The sequence below is a fragment of the Martes martes genome (genome assembly GCF_963455335.1).
Source record: "Martes martes genome assembly, chromosome: 15".
NCBI classification, from domain to species: Eukaryota; Metazoa; Chordata; class Mammalia; order Carnivora; family Mustelidae; genus Martes; species Martes martes.
The window spans coordinates 60,748,792-60,769,685 of record NC_137903.1 but is presented as its reverse complement, the minus strand read 5'-3'; the positions used below and the strand labels follow the sequence as shown (position 1 = coordinate 60,769,685).

At 38.0% G+C, this 20,894-nt stretch overlaps 1 protein-coding gene across 1 annotated transcript in view; it reads right to left on the bottom strand.

Annotated features, from left to right (window-relative positions):
• CEP170 (centrosomal protein 170) overlaps positions 1-20,894 on the bottom strand; it is a 117,102-nt gene that overhangs the window by 60,217 nt on the left and 35,991 nt on the right. The window contains exons 3-4 of the mRNA XM_080823968.1: positions 13,025-13,114; positions 6,218-6,298 (exon numbers count right to left, since the gene is read on the bottom strand). Coding sequence (XP_080680094.1) covers positions 6,218-6,298; positions 13,025-13,114 — 171 coding nt within the window. The remainder of the gene's footprint in view (positions 1-6,217; positions 6,299-13,024; positions 13,115-20,894) is intronic.

Here is a 20,894-nt window from a genome sequence, read left to right as displayed (position 1 = left end):
TAAGATTTATGTAATGTTTAAATCATTTTCCACTGAACATGGGAACCATATCATATTCTGATTTTCCTCCTAGTTCACCAGTGATTCTATCTCAATCTTTTTTTAACTGGTTCCTTACCTCTCCTGCCTCTTCGTATTAGAATATAGCAGGTTTCAGTCCCTAGACCTCTCTCTTACCAACCTGTATTCACTCCCATGAGTGGTATCACTTAGTCTTAAGATGTTAAATATTATTTAGACAATGGAAATTCCCAAATTGTTGTCTCTAGCCTATACCTCCTCTCCTGGATTCAATTTGTATATCCAGAATGGCCAAAATCAACTTCTCAGACTCCTGCTTCTGACCAGGATGGAAAAAAGAAACCAGAGTTACTCTCCCATTCGAAGCAACCAAAAAATGGACAAAATATATAAAACAATGGTTTTCAAGACAATCAACATCAGGGAACAAAAGACAGTGATTCCTGAGCGAAGAGAAACCAAACGAGGTGTGTCTAATGACTGTCTCCAGACGACCACCTTAATAGAGCTTCCAGGTCACAGTGCAAAGAGGGGTAATCTGGACAGAGCCTGGCAGGTTCTCTGAGCTGAAAGGAAACAGGGTTGAGTCTGGAGAGACCAAAGTGATTAGAGTTCACGGGATTGAGTACTCAAGAGCAGAGAGCTGCACAGAAGAGAGAATTCCACAAGTTGTAAGGATATCGCTCAAGCATTCAGCTGAGTACTGATCAGTAACACACACATGGGAGAAAACTACTACCTGGTCTGGTGCAAAAACCATCTAAAAGTACTACACATCACAGTGCCCAGTGCACACAGACGGCAAGGAGTAGCGTCTGTTCCTAAAAGCCAGGCAGGAAAACCTCATGAATCATGAGTCACTGAATACAGGAGAGGACACAAATATCTTCTGTAAAGAGCCAGAGAGTAAATATTTTAGACTTTGGGACCATGTGATCTCTGTTACAACTACTCAGCTCTGCTGTGGTAGTCCAAAAGCAGCCATAGAAATATGTAAATGAGTGGGCATGTCTGTGTTCCAATCAAACTTGTTTACAAACATGGGCTGAAGGCCAGATTTGCCACTGGGTTTGCTGACCTCTGTAGTATACAGAAAGGTCTTGCCTCCATAGTGCGGAATATTAGTCTCAGACTAAACTTAGAAGCCTAACAAATCTTAAAAGCAAGACCCAAAGTAATAAAACTGTTTCCAAGTAACCCATGTCCCTGGACAAAGCTCAAAAATATGTATAGGAATATAAAAATATGCATATAATACTCCATAAACTCACAATGCCTGTCATCCTATCAAAAATTATACTGCATGCAAATTAAATCAATTAAAACTGATGCAGAACTGACCCAGATGTCAACAAAGGTGTTCAAAGTTATAACCATATTCTATATGTTCAATAAGTTAAGTAGTAGTTTGGGAGATATCAAATACAAAACCCAAAAGAACTTCAAGAGATGAAATCTATACTGCATGGATTAATGGCAGATTAGACACTGCCCGCCCCCACCCCCAAAAAACCAAAAACCAGTAAGCTTGAAGACACAGCAATAATAACAATCCAAACTGGAACACAGAACCAATGATTAAAAAATAATACATAAACAAAGTACCAGTAAGCTGAAAGACAATGTCAAGTAACCTAACAACATCTAACTGAAGGGGCAAAATAATATCTGGAAAAATAATAGCAGAAGCATTTTCTAAACTTGATTAAAACTATAAACCCACAGGGGCGCCTGGGTGGCTCAGTGGGTTAAGGCCTCTGCCTTCGGCTCAGGTCATGATCCCAGGGTCCTGGGATTGAGCCCCGCATCGGGCTCTCTGCTCCGTGGAGAGCCTGCTTTCTCCTCTCTCTCTGCCTGCCTCTCTGCCTACTTGTGATCTCTGTCTGTCAAATAAATAAATAAAATCTTTAAAAAAAAACAAACAAACTATAAACCCACAGATCCAAGAACCTTAATGAACTCCAAGCAGGGGAAACATGAAAAAAATTACACCAAGGCAGATCATTCAAACTGCTCAAAACCAGGGATAGAGGGAAATAATCCAAGTGAGAATATAGTAGAGCAACAGCTTTAACGCACTGAAAAAAAAGAAATGCCATCTACCATTCAATACCCAGCAATAATAACTTTCAATAACTCAGGTGAAATACTTTTCCAGACCATGAAAATGGAAAGAATTCATCATCAACAAAATCATACTACAAGAAATGTTGAAGCCCTGAGTAGAAAGAAAATGACACCAGATGCAAACACGGACCTGTAAAGAGGAAGGAAGAGCATGAGAAATGATACCTACATTGATTTAAGATACAGGTGCAATGTGTATAAAGATAGAAGATATTTTTCTTACCTAAATCTCTAAAAGATAATTGACCTTTTACTCACAATGATGTAGTACACAGTCTGTAACATCTAAACATAAAAAGTTGACAATCATAACAAAGATCAGGACAGAAGAAATGGGAATTATACTACTATAAGGTTCTTATACTATATGTGAATTAGTATGACATCACTTGAAGATACAACTTAAAATTAAAGGTGTAATTATAAGCCTTGAAGCAACCACTTACAATGAAAAAAAAAAGAAATTATGGGAAAAAGAAGACAAAAACTGATGGCACAAATAGAACACAAATATCAAGATGACAGATTTAAATCTAACTATATCAGGTAGCTCAGTCGGTTAAGTGTCCAACTGTTAGTTTTGGCTCAGGTCATGATCTCAGGGTCCTGAGATCAAGCCATGCATCAGGCTCCATGCTCAGTGGAGAGTCTGCTTAAGATTATCTCCTCTTCCTCCTCCCTCCTGCTCTGCTTCTCCCCCCCAACCCCACCCCACTCACACTCACTCTAAGATAAATTAAATCTTAAAAAAATAAAGTAAAATAATAAACCTAACTGCATCAATAATCACACTGAACGTGAATGATCTAAATTCCCAAATGAAGGCAGAAATTACTGGATTGAATAAAAATAGTAAGGCCAACTATATGATGCCTACTTCGAATGTAAAGACATGAACAGCTTAAAAGTAAAAGACGTTCCATGCTAACACTAATCTACGTAAGTAAATAAAGCTGGAAAAACTATATCAATGTCAAAACAAACCATATTTTGGAGCAAAGAACATCATCTTGAATAAAGCAGGTCATTTTGTAATAATAAATGATGTCAATTCATCAAGAAGATATTTTAACCCTAAATATTTATATACCTAACAACCAGGTTTAGAATTATAAGAAGCAAAAACTTCTGCAAGGAGAAACAGACAAATCCACAATTATAGCCTGAGGTTTCAACACCCCTCTCTCAATAATTGATAGAACAAATGGACAATCCGTCGGAAAATACTGAAGATGGGAACCAAGCTGGCATAACTGACATTAATAGAACACTCCATCATCCCAAAACAACAGAACACACACTCTTTTCAAGAATACACGGAACACTTATCAAGATAGATCAGGTATATTCTGAGCCATGGGACAAGTCTCAATAAATTTGAAAGGATCTGGACATATAAAATATGTCCTCTGAGCTCTATAGAATTAAATGAGGAGTCAATTACGAAAGTCTCTGGAAAACCTCCAAATTATTCTAACAAACTTATAGATAACCTGCATTCAAAAACCAAGAGAAATCAGTAAGTATTCTGAATGTTAAAGCAGTACTGAGGAGAAAATTTATAGAACTAAAAGACTATATAAAAACAGAAGGTCCCAAATGAATAACCTCAGCTTATATCTAGAAAAAATAAATTAGTAAGAGGAAAGAAATCAAAGAGAAAACAATAATAGATGAAATTCAGTTTTTTCTATTGCTGTGACATTCTAATAAATGGGAGAGTTTTCCACTCCAAGGTATAGCAGTTTGTAGACTGGCTATCTATTAAGCCTAATTTTAATCTGAATAAAGCACAATAATTAATTTTAGTCTGGTATAGCCAAATGTAAAACAAGTAAATATAACATAAAATTTGTTTTAAGAATTTCATCTCATGTAATAAAATATCTGCCATTGTAACAGTCCATTGTTCACTTATGTATGTATAGTGCTCAAAAATCATAAGCAACATGAGATGCTATTTTAAAATAGTAAAATTAACTGAGCCTACCCTGAGGATTTGGAATAGCAGCTCTGATTCAACACTGATTTAAAACCCTAAAACAGGGGGGCTCCTGGGTGGCTCAGTTGTTAAGTGTCTGCCTTTGGCTCAGGTCATGATCCCAGGGTCCTGGAATTGAGCCCTGCGCCGGGCTCCCTGCTCGGCCAGGGAGCCTGCTTCTCCCTCTCCCACTCCCCTGCCTGTGTTCTCTCTCTCGCTGTGTCTCTCTGTGTCAAATAAATAACTAAAATTTTTAAGAAAAAAAAATAAAACCCTATAACAATCCTTTGGAACAAAACATTTGTCCCAGCAACTTCAGAAAGACACATTATGAGCTAATATTAAAAAAGGGAATATTAGTTCACTATTAAGAAATCACTATACAAACTGTAAAAGCAGGAGTGACTTCTCAGTAGTTTCTTCTTGATTTAAAAGTAGGGAACCTGGGTGGCTCAGTGGGTTAAAGCCTCTGCTTTTGGCTCAGGTCATGATCCCAGGGTCCTGGGATCGAGTCCCGCATCGGGCTCTCTGCTCAACAGGGAGCCTGCTTCCTTCCTCTCTCTCTTCCTGCCTCTCTGCCTACTTGTGATCTCTGTCTGTCAAACAAATAAATAAAATCTTTAAAAAAAAAAAAAAGTAAACAGCACAGAGTTTTATGGAAATTCAGATTTCCTACTATTTTCTCATGTTTTGAAACAGCTAAGTTCAAATGGATTAAGGACATACTTAAATTAAAAATATATTTGTATTCATTGTTGGATGAAACTTCTTCTGCAGGTGGAAAATGGCCCATGAATCAAGGTTTCAATGTTAATTCTTAATCATTTTATGTGATTCCTATTTTTAAAAGGATTTAAAACATACAATTTACAAGTATTAATACGTAATGGTTTCACTTTTCACATGTCCTTTTGTTCCACAAGTATAAGGTTTATATATGTGCTACAAAAATATTTTTGAAAAATTTTAAGTTAAATCTAAAAAAAACCTAGTTAGGCTTTAATAACCATTTTAAAGTGTTAGTACATTTACTTTATGTAAGCGTCAACTCCAGATTGCTGAGACTACATTTTCTATGCTAGAGTGAGAAAGTCCACCTGAGTTGCCAATACGTTTAACCCACTCTTCAATACTGAAGTCCAGATACATGTAATAACTGAAAAAATGAAAACATAAGAAAAACATTCACTATAATGTGGGATATCTGTATTTTAATTAAAGAAGAGCCCTTTACTACAAAGCTTTGTGCCTTGTATGAACAGAAATGTTTTATGGTTCTTCTGTCAATCTTGTCCCCTCTCCTGACTAGTGGTTCTTTACCCTACGCTAAGAAGGACAAAGTCATGTCCCTGTTTCAGTTCTTGGAATCCTATTTTTATTTACTTAAACATTTTTATTTTTAAGTAATCTCTACACCCAACCTGAGGCTCAAACTCAGAACTCCAAAATCAAGAGTTGTATGCTCTAACCGAGTGAGCCAGCCAGATGCCCCTTAGAATCGTATTTTTAAAAACAAAAGAATCTTAACTACATGCTAATTGCACAATTAACTTAATCAGGGAGCACAAGTCTCAGGAGATATAGGATACTGGAAAATCTGAAGTAAATAGGCAATAGAGACAGAATTCATAAAATAGAGTAAAACCATGAATGGGAAAAAAAGGATAAATTCTTGCACTCCTCCCAGGAGGCTGATCTGTGCCATGATCATCCAAACAACAACAACAAAATCCCTGAGCTGAGCTAATATTAAACACTCCTCTGTCGTCTCCTTGTTACATTCTCCCACACCCAAGTTGCATATATAATACAGGGAAACCTCTGCTCAAACTATATATAGAGAGTGGGGAAAAGCAGAGTCTATCAATTTTTCTAAGATTACTTTTAGGAACAGGCCAAAATACTGACAACCCCCTCCCAAAAATATATATAAATATATAAAATTTTTAAACATGTATTTTAGTATGGGAGGCCAAAGAGACTTTAAGCATGCCTCCACTGCAAATTCTTAATGTCTCAAGAAATGTTAATTTACACCAGAAAAGATTTTTGAATAAATCTGATGAATGTAGAAAATCATATAAGGATATCATATCCAAATCTCAGCTTATCTTCAAGTTTCAAGGTGATATAAGTCTGTTCCGGAATCCTTACATCATTCACAAAAGTCTACAAAGAGAGAAAAAGGTGTCAGGTTATATATGGAGTTATTAATTGTTGTTACATTTCAGACAAAACAAATACTCAAATCTTATACTTAAAAACACATGCAATATGGTGGCTAACACGGCTTGTGTAGCATAAGATGTGCCAACGCATCTTCTAGGCTGATAAGTGATTTCTTACCACACCCTTAATCAATATCGTAACACCCAAAAAACCAGGCTACAGCGCCTCAGCCTCCCGTGCACCACCAAGACAAAGTTAGGCACCTAAAAATGATGCTAAAAAAAGCTCCTAATTTGAAGCTGCCAAATTGTTAAGGGAAATACTTAACTCTTGATATATCATCAGGGTTCACTGGACTCAATTTTAGCTCTTTTGGGCAATTTTAACCATGAGTTTGATATTTCATTACTTTCATTATTAGAATTCTCCCAAAGAACAAAAAGAGAATTTACTTCAAAAGAATGTAATAAAACTCGTATTTTCTATTTTACAATTGCCAGATGAGTCCTTGAGACCTTACCACGACTCTAAGATATATTATGGGATTTTACTGACCTTATTTTTCCTGTTTCTTGAAACATTCTGCTATTTCATCAACCCATCATCATTTTATCACTACTCATCAGTGATTTCTAACTGTCAAAACTGACCAAAATAATAAGAAAACAGAAGAATGGCATTGCCTAGAACACTGCTATCCAACAGAAATAAGCTACACATACACTCTTAACTTTTCTACTAGGCACATTAAAAAGGTAAATAGAAAGGGTGAAATTAATTTTAACACTGTATTTTAATCCCAACCATATATCCAAAATAGTGCCATTTCAACAAATAATCAATCTAAAAACCAACAAAATATTTCATGTCCTTTTTTCTTTTTTTCTGACTGGTCACTTCGTGTGCTTCACTGACTCATGGCCGCTGCAGTGGAAAGCACAGGACTAGAAGGACGCAGTACACTGTCACTGCTGCCGTGACCTTCACTGTCCTTACTGCGTTGCCCACAACACAGCACCGTCTCTCCGGGAAGACATGACACATCTGGAGACACTATCTTTGTCCTTCTCTTTTACAAGCTAATAAAGAGCACCACTGAGGATTCAGAATTTCTTGCTTAACATCCATAAAGGCAAAGAGAAGAAAACAAGACAGGAAGATATTTCACAATTGTAAGTTGAACACAAAGAGACAGCAGAGCTCTAGACTATGTAACAGCAATAAACAGTAATAGTGTAGCAAAATATCAGACCACGAGTCTTCAGATAAACATAATCCTGGATGAATTTTCTCTAATGCAAGAAGTGGTGAGAGAAGGCTGTTTTCAAGGATAAAAAGGAAAGAGGGTAATTTTCTTTCATTTTTTGATGTTTGTTTTCCAACACTTACTTGATTTAGTTTCTAAGTGGACGAATGCCCGAGGCAGGTATCTCTACAAAGCTAACTAGAAGGGAAGATGATGTAGAAAGAAATAAAATTACTAGTCTTCTGTTAATAAATCTAAAACTAAGAAATGTTTTGCAAGCAAACATATTACGGAAGACAGCTATCATCTAAATAAAATTTTAAGCAGTCAAAGCCTTAAAAATAATGCACTCTGATAATACAATGCAAGAAGAACTAGAAATAATGATAAGCTGGAACAGCTGGAAATGTATTGAAATCTGAAACCAATACTTATAAAATGGATATATACCCCAGGTATCCCTGGACAACTGATGAACAATACCCGTTTTGTATATTACGCACCTTTGAAAACCAGGAAAATAAGAAATAAAAATTTGAGTTTGTCAGGATTAATTTTTTATGAAAATTTCAATTGTTTTTCATTATCCTTTTATCCTTCTGCAAATTACTGGTAAAAAGACTTACAGATTCAACTAGACACAGATGGTGATGATTATTTTTCCTGGCACACTAGAAGTTAAATCCTTGGAATTTGCTAGATTCACAAAACACAGAACACTGTTATACTAATTGCCCAGAATGAAGATATTATATAAATATCCAAGTTTTCCTCTAATGAGCTGAAACTTGAAAAATTTTTTTCTTTTTGAGTTCCATTCTTTAAATCTTCTATTTGATTGGATTTGAGATGGCCAGGACACCCTATTTGGGAAAGCTCCCTCCATGGTGAGGAAGGTTTGAAGGATACTGAATAACATACCGTAAAATATATAAGGAAATTGTTATTGTGGTCATATACTCAAATTCCTATACATAACCGACACTTTGTAATATGTCATGGAGTTATCAGTTGCAAATCTGTAGAAAAGTTAGAAGTTATGATCCTAATTCCAAGCACAGATACATGGAGACAGTGGAATACTGCTAAAACATGGGATAATCCCTTACTATGATTTATGAGTAATCCTAAAACACAAGCTTCCAAAATCCATCACAGAAAGGCTGAAATGTTTATACAAAGAAAATTCAAAGGCTTCAGGCATTTGTAAACTAATTTCACATTCATTTCCCAAATGAACATTTTAGAGTGTTTGAAAAGTTACACCTTGAGTTTCCCAAAATGTTCTAAGTATAATTACAAAATAGAAGAGCTGAGGAAAATGATAGAAAAGAGAAGAATAAAAGAAAACATTAATTCACTGAAGTTTGGTATGCAGAAGACAAGCAATTAGGTCCACTGTGTCAGAGGAATGCCACCACAGCTCTTAGCCACTTTCACTTAAAAATGTCTTAACCTAAAATACCGTTTCTACTCAAAAGGCCTAAGACGGCCAATCAGATCCACGTAAAACTTAAGACTGCTCAAATCCCTTAATGAAGCACCTACCACATGTCTGACATATATATTAGGTAGGTATGAGCAAAAATCAAGGAACGTAATTTTAACATGCTGGCATTTATAGCAGAAATATTCTCTGAGGTCTAAAAAGGCTTAGAAAATAGGAGCCAGACCCAAAGTTTCAGCATACAAAAATGCAAGTGGAAACCTCTGAAGGGAAAAAGTCTCCTGACAGTCTAAGACTGCAGAACGAAGAGAGAAAATTTCAAAGAGCAAAAGGAAATAAATAAATGAATAAATAATGAGGCATTTTAATAAGCTGAACATGGGGAAAACAGGTTTTGTTTCTTATGTGGACGCAGTGGACCACACCTCTGCCTTGCAGGTGGAACAGGTAAGGACAACGAGGCACAGAGAACGAAGTTCACAGACAAGATCGCAGAGTTGAGAAGCAGAATTGCTGGGATTCAAATTCAGGTCTCCCTCAACTACAAATCCCATGTTCTCTCCATCTCAAGGAAGCCTGGGTGTCCAGGCCAGGCCAGCTCTTCAAACTCCCTCTTCCAAACCACTAACTTACAGAAGCAAAGCAAACTAGATAAACATCTCTTTAATTCACATACTACTAAACTGCATAGTTGATTGTATAAACCATACTGTGTATTATCTTAACGCTCTGGGAAATCCAAAGAGAGTGAGTGGCCAGGGGCACGACCCCTTCAATCGCATTGCCAGTGACAAAAGTCACCTCTTTTTCCCTATAGCTTCTCCTCTAGGCCACCCTGGTCTGATGCTGACAGAAACCCCAGCATGAAAAGGGGATGCGGCCGAAGCTGGGACACAGCGAGCTAAGGGCCAGCCTCGCAACAGAAGTCACATGTAGACTGGGATGGGAGTGGGACGGCACAGGCCATCGTGGCTCTCAGAGGGGCAAGTGCTCTAGTGGAAGGAGGCAGGAAGAACTGAAGGCAAATGAGGGTTTTCACAGAAAGAGAGGCTTCAAGGGGCCTGCAGGGAAATGGGCCATGATAACATCAGCTACAAAATCCGCCCCAGCTTCCTCAGGCAGAGCAATCTCATTCCTGGTAGCAGCAACATCAAGTGTAGATCTAGGTCCCTTGGGAGTATATTTTAGGGTAGGACAAAAGGGAGGAGTGAAAGTGGTCAGAGCTCGAGTTATTTATAAGTTGGGTTTAGCTGGTAAATGCTTTTAAAAATATATAGCAGTGGCTTCACTGAGAAGTATGTAGGCCACAGGGTGCTAAATTTGTTTTAAATGCTCTTCTTACCATAACACCGTCGCCACCGTGACTACCACTTACTGAAGGCTGACTATGTGCTGTCTAATCATTTACAATTAGGAGCCCACTGTAGCTTCACAACAACCCGAGTGGAGTACCGTTTTGCTGTGAATATTTAAGAATACCAAGGAACAGAAAAATTAGGTAACCTGTCTACGGTTACATCACTGGCATCACTGGTAAGAATTCAAGCTGGGCTCATAACTACAACAGTTCTGAAATTACTACTTTTAACCTCAAATTTAATGCTCAAATTTCTAGAATTATATGAATTTTAAGAGTAAACAGGCTGTGAGTAATAGTTGCTCATGGATAAGGCACATGACAGGTGGGAGTTCACAATTCTGTTCTGGCTTATGTCTTAGGCTGTCACGTGGGTAACAGTACAGCTAGCTGTCATTCGTGCGATGCTCTTCAGCTCCGTACCGGGCACACACTTACTTGTACTGTCACATGTCATCTCCGTAACAACGCTACAGAGCAGGAATTACCATTTCATTATTTTAAAGCTAAAGCAAGGTAACTGAATTTTTCATGGAGTCTTCATACTCACAAACTCATTATATCCTCCCACAACTCTGGGAACTAAAAGGAAGATGTACAAGGAAGCTAAATTGCACAGAGAGTATGTGATTTTCCCCAGATTTACCAATGGTAAATTACAAACTGAAATTCAAATCCAGGTCTTGATTTCGAGTTCTAAATGCCAATGTTGCTCTCTAGGAGTTATTATCTTTCACAGAACTATTGAGTATAATCAAATTAAGAGAAAGGTCAACCCAGGGAAACTTGTAAGTTAGTATTTCACCTGATTTTTTATAATCAACATCAAATAATTTTTACATTTGATCTCAGTCTTTTAAAAGAATAAAACACTATGATGTAATCCTTACTCATTATTTTCCAAGATAATAATGTAAAGACACCTACGACCACACTGTGGTGGAGACGAAAATTTCTAGGCTTAAAACCAGAATGTAACATTTTAGTTAAAATAGTCCACATATGCAAGTAGATTAAAATTTTTCTCTATAAATTCCTAGATATAGAAAATAAAGTTAAATTGCATTCAAAAAAGTTTTACAGTGTTCATGCACTGTGCAGAGCTCTGAGCAAAGGCTCAGGAACAATTCTGGAGCTCACGATCCAGCGCAGTGACAGGTAAGTAAAAGTAGATATAATACAAGGCTGATAAAGCACCCCAAAACGAGATTAAAACAAAAGTTTACGGGTGTGGAGAAGCAAGAAAGTAATTCTGCTAACAGGAGCTGGGCATCAAAACAGCATACTTACCTGTCTCATGTTAAAATGAAAGGCAAACAAGGGTTTTCTACCCCCAACGGTAAAAAATGGTTTCTACCCAGGCTGCCTCCCTCTCTGCTTTAATCTGCCCACCAGGTTAATAACATCAGCAAGTTAATATTCCTAAATGATTCTCCTTTGTTCCTTCCCTTCAGGGAGAAATGGAATTTGGGTTTAAGTACAACTTGTGTAAATGACAAGGTAGATGGAAGAATTACGAGGCTGAGGAAAATCTAACAAATTATTTTGAGAAGGAGACAGCCGGGGAACTACTGTTCCCCTGGAGGTACGGCAAGCAAAGCAGGAACCCGCAAAGTGAGTGATATCAAATGTGAGCCATTTCAGTTCAAACCTGAAGTACTGAGACTTAATTCTGTGTGCCATGAGAAACAAACAAAGGCTTGAGAAAAAACAGGCAGAAAAACAAGGTATGTCAAAGACTAAATATCAGTCTTTCAGTAGCAGGCCAATTCAGAATGAGAAAAAAATGTTTCACGGTAATTGCCATATTTCTGAATATGTTTTTCCACATAATGTTTAATGTATATTTTGAAAAGCAATAGCAGTTTGAAGCAGTTGGGATACATTCAGTTTCTGTTAAATTCACTTTAACAATTTCAACAGCACAGCTATGGAAAAATGTTGCATTTGGTTATGTTAGCAGGGCCACAAGAAAATTGAGAAAAAATAATAAATTATTCAATACTTTAGCATTCTCTTATTCTGTGGCTCCTTATATTCTGACAATGTGGAAAAATCAAATGAAGTATTAAGAAAAAACTCACTGTAGTTAACACAAAAATATCTTCGAAGTAGGAATACAAAAAAAAAGCAATAATGAATACTGGTGTTTAAATCACATGCCATATTTTTAAGGTAAACGGACGTGTTTCACGTCTTTTTTATTCTAGTATAGAAAGTTCTTCACCATGTGGCATCAAACCATGTTTTCCACCATCTGGCATCAAACCATGTTTTCACCTTTTTTCCCAAGTTACCTTATACTTCTCTGTCTCCCAAGAGTGTTTTTTTCCCTAACTGCCATGGCTTTCCACTATTTTCCCACATATAAATTCAAGCCATCCAGTGAGGTCAACTTTCATCTCATTCCCTTAAAGAAATCTTTTTTAGCCATTATGAATAATAACAACCAATAACCTTCTGAATTCCTGTATTTACTGCCAATTCAGTTTCTTGAGAACGGGGGCTAGTTTCATATTCTTTCATGTGGTCCCCAAAGTGCTATGTACCTAGTAAACCTTTAAGAGTAAAATACAAACTAAAGGAAGAGAACACAAACAGGAAATACAAACTGATTTGTCTTTTCACAATATTAAAAAAATATTCAAGTAAGACAAAAAGAAAATCTTAACTTACCCCATTCAGACTGCCCAAATCTTTCACCAAATGTTCATCTGTAGAGGCGTCATAATTGATTACAGCATGTTGCTTATCCACACTACGAGACTGAAAGGAAATACAAGAAAATACTAGGATAAATAACAAACACAAAGATTCTTGGTTAGATACCTTATATTAATAGGACAGTAGATAAATATAGAGAAATATCAAAGTGAAAGTGGATTAAATAAGATTTAAACTGTGTTACTATGCAACACAAATTTGGCATCACTCCCCAAGAAGCAAGCAGCCAAAATTTGAAGATTCTTTTCTACTAAATTCACACATTCGACTTTTGAAAGAATTTAAATCAGGTGATTTTGCTGAATGCATCAAATGACAATTTTTCCCTATAATTCAAAACTGTTACATGGAAGTCATGAGAATTATAATTTCGTGATGTTTTATGTATCTTACTGTAAAAAAGAAAAAACTATCCTAAAGGATTTTCTTCTTTCGATACTGAAGATTATAGTGTAAATTATATAAGGAATCCAAAGACTTAGAGAAAAGGAACATGATGTGATACGTTCTAGAACAAAATTATCCTCACTTAAAACATGGGTTCTAAAACTAGAATTCAAGGAGAAGTTCTAAGAGGGAAAGAGATAGAAAATTAAAAAAAAAAAATTAGAATAGCAAAGTGATTACTGAAAATCAGTTTTCAGTCTCTCCTCAAGTACGCAGCACGCACACATGCCTGCACGTTCCAGAGCTTGGGGAGTTTTCTGGAGACAGAAGCACCTGAGAGAGGAACTGTATAAAAGTCTGTGGAAACTTTCACTGAAAGAAAATATCCATATAGTGACAAGAAGAAACAGTCTGAGAACCACACCAAATCTGAACTCAGTAACACTGAGGGCTACTACAGGAACCTGGGTAAATGAAAAGCAAAGAAAGTATCCCAAATGGGGAGAGACGTGACTTCCAGTTTCCAGTCCAATATGAAAAGAGCATGCAAGTCATCAGTCCCATCCCTACAGCAAGAAAAAAGACACGCCAATGGAAAATCAAAAACTAATCTTAGTTTTCTCAGAGCACTGAGGTCATAAGTCAATTAGCATCCTGGAAAGTGGGGAGAGAGGTGAACACAGAGAATCACGGCTTCCTGAAAACGGAGACCATGGCTGCAGCCAGCAAGGCAGGAAAAGCCAAGGGTAATGTGAGTAACTGTGAGACACAAATGCCAACGAACTCGCAAGATAAAAGCTCCTAGGGGCACAGCCTTGGGGGACACAACTCTCTGAGGAGTTTTCTGAGTTTCACCTCCAGAAGCCCCACAAGAATGTCAGGGTGAAGACTGGAGAAAGTCTTCTTGTGTCCCCTTAGTGTGAGGGTCAAAGTAACCATTCTGAAATAGACCCAGAACATTCTGTGGTCTCCAAGGACCTGTCCTCAAGGAAGACTCTTTTACTATCCCACCAATGTGGGATTTACCAGAGCCTAATTGAAATGCAAGAATGGAAAGACTGAACTTCAGCGTCCTCTAGCCTTCCTGCCTCTATCTAAGGGGACAAAAAAGAGCTGAGATGTACCTGTGAAGGTCATGACCCCACAAAAAGCCTGAGGACTAGTCTAAGCCTTATAGTATGCTTCCTCTCCCTCCCAATCTTACCATTACACTCATAGGGAAGATTACAATGGGAAACACTGCTAAACTCAGATTATTTAATAAAGGATCTCTAAGGAAACTCAGAAACCGCTGGAGAGACGAAAACAAGGACACTAGAGGAAATGTTAACCTCTGATACTTTCAGCTACAGACAACAGTGAACACAGCCTGACTCCTAGCCACATTAACAGAACGAGGTCAGCAACTGGTAAAACAATACCAATGTAAATCCTAGTTGAAATGATCCTTTCTGAATAAATATCACTGACACGAAAAGCTCCTTCCTCCGTTAGCTTCAACTGCATATTGAAAAAGTTGGGGTCGTCTAACGTTAGGAACAAACAGTGTCTGACTTCAAACGATCTTCCAAAAACACCCACACATTCAACATACATACGATCTTTGCAACACAAAGTTTTAAAAGTTTCAAAAGTTGCTTTTGGGTCGGTTTTCTCTGAAACCTCAAGTTCCCTAGGACAGACTGAAGAGCACCTTTCTGTGTTGTAGGATCACTGCCACCTCTCTGCAGCTCATCTGAGAAACCGACTGCAACGGTAACCCCTACGAACACCTGCATTCAATCTAAAAGTTACTTAAACTTCATGCCGGTTTCTATTGTCATGTTTTAAGTTATTGCTCTGTTTAATGAAGTACAAAATTCAGTTATTCCGGTGACAAACGAAAGCACATGTAGCGCCATTAGGAAAACAATTCTTCCTTCCTGTGTATTTAATTAGTCTGTGGAATAAAAATCTCTGCCTGCTGTAAGACAAGTGAGACTGCAGGTCCACGTAAGCTCTTAGTGACCTTGAACGAATCGTCACAAATAATCTGTGAAAAAAGAAACAGAGAAGGAGCTCAAGTCCTTAGAATGGCAAACTGAAATTCAAGGGGAAAAACCTAAGTGAAAGCTGAGAAAAGAAAAATCACACAGGAAAGGGAGTTACTGTTAGCTCTGGAGAACAGGCCAAGTGGCTGCTCCTGGAGCCAAGGAACCGCAGCTGTCGAGGGAATGGTCAGCACACATCAGAGATGAGAAAAGGAGGGTTTACGGAGGAAAACAGTCAGGAGAGGCCACTTAACTAAGTGAACAACTTGCTAGAACCCGGGAAATCCTGAACCTGATATACACCTTGCCCTCAAATTGTGTATGGGGTTAGCTAAGTATAAGAACACCTCCCGTGGAACGTAGAGCAAGCCTGAGACACCAGAAGACGGCAGAGTGCACTGAGTTCAGACGCCATTCCAAGTCTGGGGGCTGGGAGTGGAGAAGTGAGGATGCTACGTGAGGTCAGAGAAAGCATCTTGTTTGTTTATGGTTTATTTATTTATTTGAGAGAGAGAGCACATGCACATGCATTGAGCAGGGCTGGGGACAGAGAGAATCTTCAATCAGATTCTGGGCTAAGCACGGAGCCCGACGTGGGGCTGATCTCAGGGTTAACTGACTAAGCCACCAGGAGCCCCTGTTTGTTTTGAAATAAAGAGGGTAATAACGCTCTGAGAAGACCAGGCTTATGAACTCAGGGCAAGAGCGATCATCAGTTTAAAACTCACAGAACAAGTTACACAGTTTGTGTAACTCTTTAACAGCCAATGAAAGAAAGCAAATAAAAATTTCTGCATTTAGTTATCTGCTGTTTTCAAGGTGGTGGTATGTTTCAGCACCCATCAGAGAAACTCAGCAGAAAACCAAGATTATAGAGCATAATACATCTAGTGAGTAGGCAAGAAAAACTGAAGGAATAAGGAAGATTCACTACTTACATCTAACCATGTAAGTATTGTTTAATCCATTTCCATTGCCAGATAGCAGATTCACATTTTCTCTAGATTACACTGCCAGGAGAAGGTGTATTACAACTTAATTTTTACAACCCATATGGACATTTCAATGCAAATCTAATAATTTCTCAAACATATAATTTAAACCCTGACAAAGGCCGCTAAATTCATCAAGTTTCTGGTTCTAATGGGAAAACCTTAGTTGATCGGGTGTAAACTATGAAGATTGTCATTTTTTTTTTGAAGATTGTCATATTTTACCAGTTCTCTTATTCTCGTCACTTTAAGCCTCCAGGAAGAATGAAAGACTCCTAAAGTCCTTCCTCATCACAAGAAAAAAAAAATTTCTGCGTCTCTGTACGGGAACAGATATTAACTGCACTTATTCTGGTGATCACTTTTCAAATATACAAATAGTCAACCACTGTTGCCCACTTGAAACTAATATAATGTTGTAAGTCAATTATATACCAATTTTTCAAAAGGCAGGACACTCTAGTCACTGGCTCCTTACAGAAAAAACCCAGAAGAATGCACCTCCTTCCTTGTGATTTTTATTTTCTAGAAAGACTCTTACCGAGGCCCTGCACTGCACTCTAGAGAATCCACCTTACCCGAAACTCCTCTTCATTCTCAAGCTCTCACAGATGGTTACCTCCTACTTCCTTCCTTTAACTGAAATCTGGCTTTCCCCCTGAGAGCACTATTTCTATTGCATTCCTTTAAAGTGGATGCCATCCTCCTAAATCCGACATTCTGCTGAGTTCAGAGATACAGAATGAATTCGTGCAGTTTACTATTATGGCTTTTGGGCCATTACTATCCCCCTTCAAGGAAAAGCCCTTCACTTTTTTGAAGTTCTGGTTATCTACCTATAGGTGGATACAAGTATACAAGTATTTATACAAGTATAAATAAATATACATATACATACTATATATTTCTGTACATACACACGCCCCCTTCCTAGATTGCCACAAACATTTATAGTCATTTTAACTTTTTCCCCCTTTTTTTTGAGTGAACCCGTACCTCCACCGTGGGCCTTGAACTCATGCCCCAAAATCAAAGTCACAGGCTCTACCAACTGAACCAGCCAGGTGGCCCTCATTCTAACTTTTTGACTGCAGTTTTGGAGTAATGGTTTACAGTCTTCCTTCTCATTCAAATTTACTTCATGATTCATTTTAAACATCTATGTTGAGGGGCACCTGGGTGGCTCGGGTGGCTGAAGCTCTGGTTCTTGGTTTCGGCTCAGGTCATGATCTCAGGGTCCATGATCAAGCCCTGCACTGGGGGATACTGGTCTGTGCTCAGCAGGGAGTCTGCTTGAAGACTGTCTCCCTCTGCCCCTCCCTCCGCTCACATACCCTCTCTCTTTCAAATAAATAAATACAATCTTTAAAAATCTATGTAGACAACCCATATAAAAATCTAGCCTTCCCAACATCCACAACCAAACTCCATACTCTTGTCTTGGCAAACCGCTCCCACTGCTAGATCTTATGTGAAATGGACTTCTCGCCTGGAATCTCAGCTGTGGTATTTTTCCCTGTGACTACATTCTCCTATTCCTCCAGTTCTCTCACTTACTTATAATAATTTACTCTTACGCGACCTCAGTGCCCTGACTGCAACAGGTCATCTCATACTCTGACCCCCTTCCTTTTCTCCCAAGCAAGCATCCCTATCCTCCTGACTCTATGTCCCTCTCTATAACCCAGCTCCCCCTGGCTTCCCCCATCCTTCATGCTCACGACTCCCAAACCTCCACCTCCTGCTCAGAGTACCCTGCTCAGCTTCACATATTTACTTCCTGGTTTCTACTAAGTATCTCAATCTGGATGTCCCTTCAGAACCTCCAACTCACTACCTTATTCCCCCCAAAAGTACACCTCTGAAACTCTTTCATTCACTCCTATGCCCAAAAGGCTAGGTCTGAGGCTCTTTTTCTCCCACCCCTCATTATGTAACTAGAAAGCACACCCTAACTCTTCAGTCTCTCTCATAGTCTTCTTTCCATTTCAAAGGTTTCTTTCTTCTTTAGAACTTTACCTCACTTTCTAGACTATTATCACCCCCTAACTGCTTATACCGATTCCGACCTCCAATTTCTGAGCAGCAATATAGATTAACAGTTTAAAGGGCAGGTGCTAGAGTCCAAAAGAACTGGTCGAGACATACGGCAACTGTGTGGCCTTGGTAAAAAGACCAATATTTGCTTAATCATCTATAAAAAAGACAGACCATATCTCAGAGGTTTGTGAGGATAAAATGACATAAGGCATGGGAAGCATTTAAAAAGACAATATTCTGGGGCACCTGGGTGGCTCAGTGGGTTAAAGCCTCTGCCTTCGGCTCAGGTCATGGTCATTGGGCTCTCTGCTCAGCGGGGAGCCTGCTTTTCCCTCTCTCTCTGCCTGCCTCTCTGCCTACTTGTGATCTCTGTCTGTCAAATAAATAAATAAAATCTTAAAAAATAAAATAAAAAGGCAATATTCCCCTGTGTAAAAACTCCTCAGGGTACTTACTGGCTAAGACAAAATATATAGTCTTTCATCTAGCACACAAGGCCTTCCAAGATAGGTTCTCTTCTAATTTCCCAGTCTTAATCTCTCAAAAAGTTTGCCTTCATCTCCTATATATAAATCACAAGGGACTATTTTATTTATAAATCACAAGGGACACTGAATGCCATGCTATCTTTAATACCATGCACTCAATCACACTTGAAACCTTCCAGAAACCATTTACTCATCTTTTAAGATTATTCAGCTCAAGCCATCTCCTTCATGAAGTCTTCCCAGATTTTTCATCTCCACATTTCCTTGCAGGTAGGACTGATCAATCTGTCTGCTGTGCACCCCACATCAGACACATCACAGTTCCGTGCTGTAGGGTCTGGACTGGTTTACATGCATATCTCCTTTTACTAGCAATAAGCTCTCAAGGACAGGTAGACCCTATCTGTACACACATTGATCCCTTGGTAGCCAGCATGGGGCCAAGTGCACTGCAGATGCTTAGCATAGGTTTGTTGGAAAGGAAATACATGCTCTTTAGCCCATCTCATTTCATGAAGGATGAAGACAGAAAAAATTTTCTTAGAGAATAAAACAGAAGCACTCAACTTACAAAGTTCAGACCAGATTTTAAGAAACCTACAAATTGAGTGGTTTAAAACAACACAACCAAAACAAAACAAAAAAATTTTGGATCACAGACAAGATGATTATAAAACCAGAAAATTCTGGAAAGTAAGAGTATTAAAATGAAGCAGTAACACTGCTATATTTAAGAAATACTTCCTTTTCTACAAAAAACCAAACAACGAAAAGCCTGATATCAAGTAAGTCAAAACATAAAAAACAATTCTAGGCCAGGCACAGTGAAAAGCTAATTTTAACTAAAACTAACACATGATATGGTGTAAATGACTACCTGCTATGTGTCACATATGCTTTGGGTATGAAATGGCCATTTTCTAAACATTATTATTATTACCTCATATTACTTCTTTTTCCTACCAAAACACAGACATACATGGACACATGAGCTAAAAAAAAAAACTAAAGAGAAAAAAGAAAGACTGCTACTGTGTGTCATCACTGCTTTAAAATCTTTTTAAAAGACCCTGTGGCTGACTCTTTAAAAGCTCAACTGCATTTCTATAATCAGGGTAATACACGGTGACTTATCTTTGCTGTGTGTCTCCGAAAGACAGATGAAAATAAGTTACCTATGATATTCAAAACATATTCCATTATCCTCCTGGGGACTGTTCTTACACCACTGTGAAAGTTAAAATATTAAAATTTTAAGTAAAATATAATTGTTACAGTTTGTATTATGCACCAAGAGGGGACAAAATATGTTTCAGTTAGTAGATGGTATTTCTTAAAACACAGCAAAATTCAATTATTTAGTGCAATTATTAGCAAATTTTTCAAAATGCAACTCCGTTTGTATTTGGTAGTATCCCATATATTGCAACAAAAGTTTGAACATGTTTACTAGCAGGAAAAGTAAGTTAGCAAACCAGTTTTAGGTCACATACGTGTAGTTGCAGCTTAGTGGTGGAAGAGAAAGATCATGTGATTTTGAGCCAGTATTACCAAGACTCTGATACCAGCCTCCATGACTTAATGGTTATGTGATACTGGCCCTGTGACTAAGTCTTTCTGAATCTTAATTGTACTGTCTGTAAAACAGGGATGACCTCTCAGGAGACTGTTGAGAGGAACAACTAAAACGATGTAAGTGAACACTGAGAAATAGAAAGTACTATTTAAGTGCAAGGTACTTTTAATAGTAATATCAACAATGTGAGTTACTCCAGACAAAATGTAATTTCCATCTAATTATTATACTTTGTAGCTTTCATCCATGGCTAAGATTTATTTTGCATGGTATGCCTTTATGAAACACAGCACAGTCATCTTTGTACAG